Below are 2,178 nucleotides of genomic sequence, written 5' to 3'. Positions count from 1 at the left end.
TACAACACAAGTTGTCACAGCCCCCTGACTTCTCAGGAAGTCTGAGAGCCCTTAGGGGAGATGGGGAGCTGAACAAGACATTGCTAGTAGGTTCCCTCTGGGCCAAAGGGTCTTATACCTCACCCAGAGTTCCCCCACTGTCTGTGGCCCTCTATAGGTAAAAATGAAATTGATTTTGGTTCCCCATGTGAAATAACTTGGTTATCTATGTTTATCATAGATCTATGGTCATCACACAATTATAACCACTTTAATTGCAGCAAAAACTAAAGAGATTCAGTTTATTTCAACTTTAACTCAAACACAAATTTCTCCTGAAACAGAAACTCAAAGACTCAAGATTAGAGTGACAGTTCTACTGAATTCATAGTTGCTCTTGGATTGGGAGAGGAATTTAGGCAGATCAGAATCCTGTCTTTTGGACCTGTCTTTTCAATACCTGCCTTGCCAAGAGAAAAAAAAGGAAACAATAGTTTTGTTTCTCTTGCCTCCATCTTCCCAAGGGGCGAAGCCCTCCTAGTATGCCCCATTTCTAGAAGAACCTCCCTAGGGTGATTGCAGGAGGAGTGATAAAAGCAGTGATAGGTGAGAACTCAGTTGTACCAATGCCTCTTTTCCAGGGCCTTCTTGGCAGAATTACTTAAGATGTGTGTGTATAGATGCAATAATAAGAGGAGAAGGAAGACAATGTTTGGCAATTCTTTTGGTTTCTTGACCTCAGTTTATTCATTTGGGAAGTGAGAGAGAAAGAAAGGGAAGCAGGGGGAGGGAAAGAATAAGTATTTATGTATCAGGAATTATACTAAGTGCTTTTTACAAATCTGATTTCATTTGAAGTGATAGGGTGGACTAAATAATCTGTGTATTCTTATTAAGATCTGGAATCAGTTTTTCTATGTTCTTAGGAGGAGAACAAACAGGATGAGGGAGAAGAAACATCTGCATTATTAGGCATGTTCTTTAAAAGTCTGAGGGTTCAATCCATTGCAAGAAATAACTATGTTCATGGTCACGGGAATGCTTTCGTTATTGCACTTATGGGGGAAGACCATGTCATGGATAAGTTGGCAGACAGTCAACTGTAAAAGTTCTCTGCTCTGGTGACAGTTATTCTCCCTTTTCTTACAAGGAATACTTGGGGTGTCATAGATGGCTCTGACTGTCTTATAGTGCTCGTGGATGAAGGTGTGCTTCTCCTTACAGGTGCTCTTTGACCCTGGTAATTTCTGGGCCATCATGTCGTTGAAGTACCTACTATTCTTGAGCTGCCTAGAGTAGACTATAATCTCCTTTTGAAATAACTCCTCAGTTACTAGGGTCTCATAGTCCACAACTTCCTTTTCATGGATTTCTGCCAATGATGTTTTCATCTTATTCAAAAACATGTCATTTTTGCCAGTGTCCTGTAGTTCTGTAATTTGGGTGCCTCCTAAATCATCTGTGACTTCTGCCTCCTCCCATGAGTCGCTGTCCCAGAATGAATTATGCAGCTCCTGATTATCTCCTAGTTTTGTGGAAGTCAGCCAAAGCCCCAGGCCGAGCCCCAGTCTTAGCCCCAGCAGCAGCAGCAGCAGCAGCAATACAGGAAAGGTCTGCAGCAAGACTGATTTCATTTTTCCTGTGAGGCAAGAAAGAGATATAGATGTTGAGGGAAGAGGGGGAGAAACTTGTTCTTTTTTAAAGACACTCATCTCCCCAAATCCTCTCAGTCTTGTCCCTTGCTATCTTCTTTCCCCATATTCCCTCATGCACACATGACAAAGTATCCCTCTCCTTACATTTCACCTATCTCCATGTTTTCTACTCTTTCTGACCTTACTTTGGGATCTTCAGATCATAAACTTAGAATTAAAATGGGCTTTAGAAATGATTTCCTTTAGCTTCCTCATTTTATAGATTAGAAAGCAGAAGTATAGGGAGGTTTTACCCAGGAGTCACAAGGTGGTAAATATTAGAGATAGAATATGATCATCTTCTCTGATTGAAAAGCCAATGACATTTTTACTGTAGCCCACACTGATCTGAGTCAATCTATCATGGTTCTGGGACCTTCCTGGGGGTTTCCCAGGTCCTGTGCTAAAGTTTCCACAGAAACAAGATTTGTCTCTTCTTCAGGTCAAAGAGGCCTTAGAGAACATTTTTCTTCTAGAGCTGACAGGTGCTAGAATTAGAAGTTAG

The 2,178-nt window shown here is 41.2% G+C and overlaps 1 protein-coding gene across 1 annotated transcript; it reads right to left on the bottom strand.

The window, feature by feature from the left end:
• Nucleotides 1–947: 947 nt before the first annotated feature.
• RNASE10 (ribonuclease A family member 10 (inactive)) lies at nt 948–1,613 on the bottom strand. The gene has a single exon (XM_003758854.1). It carries the CDS (start codon nt 1,611–1,613, stop codon nt 948–950), a length of 666 nt encoding a protein of 221 aa, XP_003758902.1.
• Nucleotides 1,614–2,178: the final 565 nt, after the last annotated feature.

The sequence above is a fragment of the Sarcophilus harrisii genome, chromosome 2 (assembly GCF_902635505.1).
Source record: "Sarcophilus harrisii chromosome 2, mSarHar1.11, whole genome shotgun sequence".
NCBI classification, from domain to species: Eukaryota; Metazoa; Chordata; class Mammalia; order Dasyuromorphia; family Dasyuridae; genus Sarcophilus; species Sarcophilus harrisii.
This window is presented reverse-complemented; position numbering and strand designations above follow the sequence as displayed.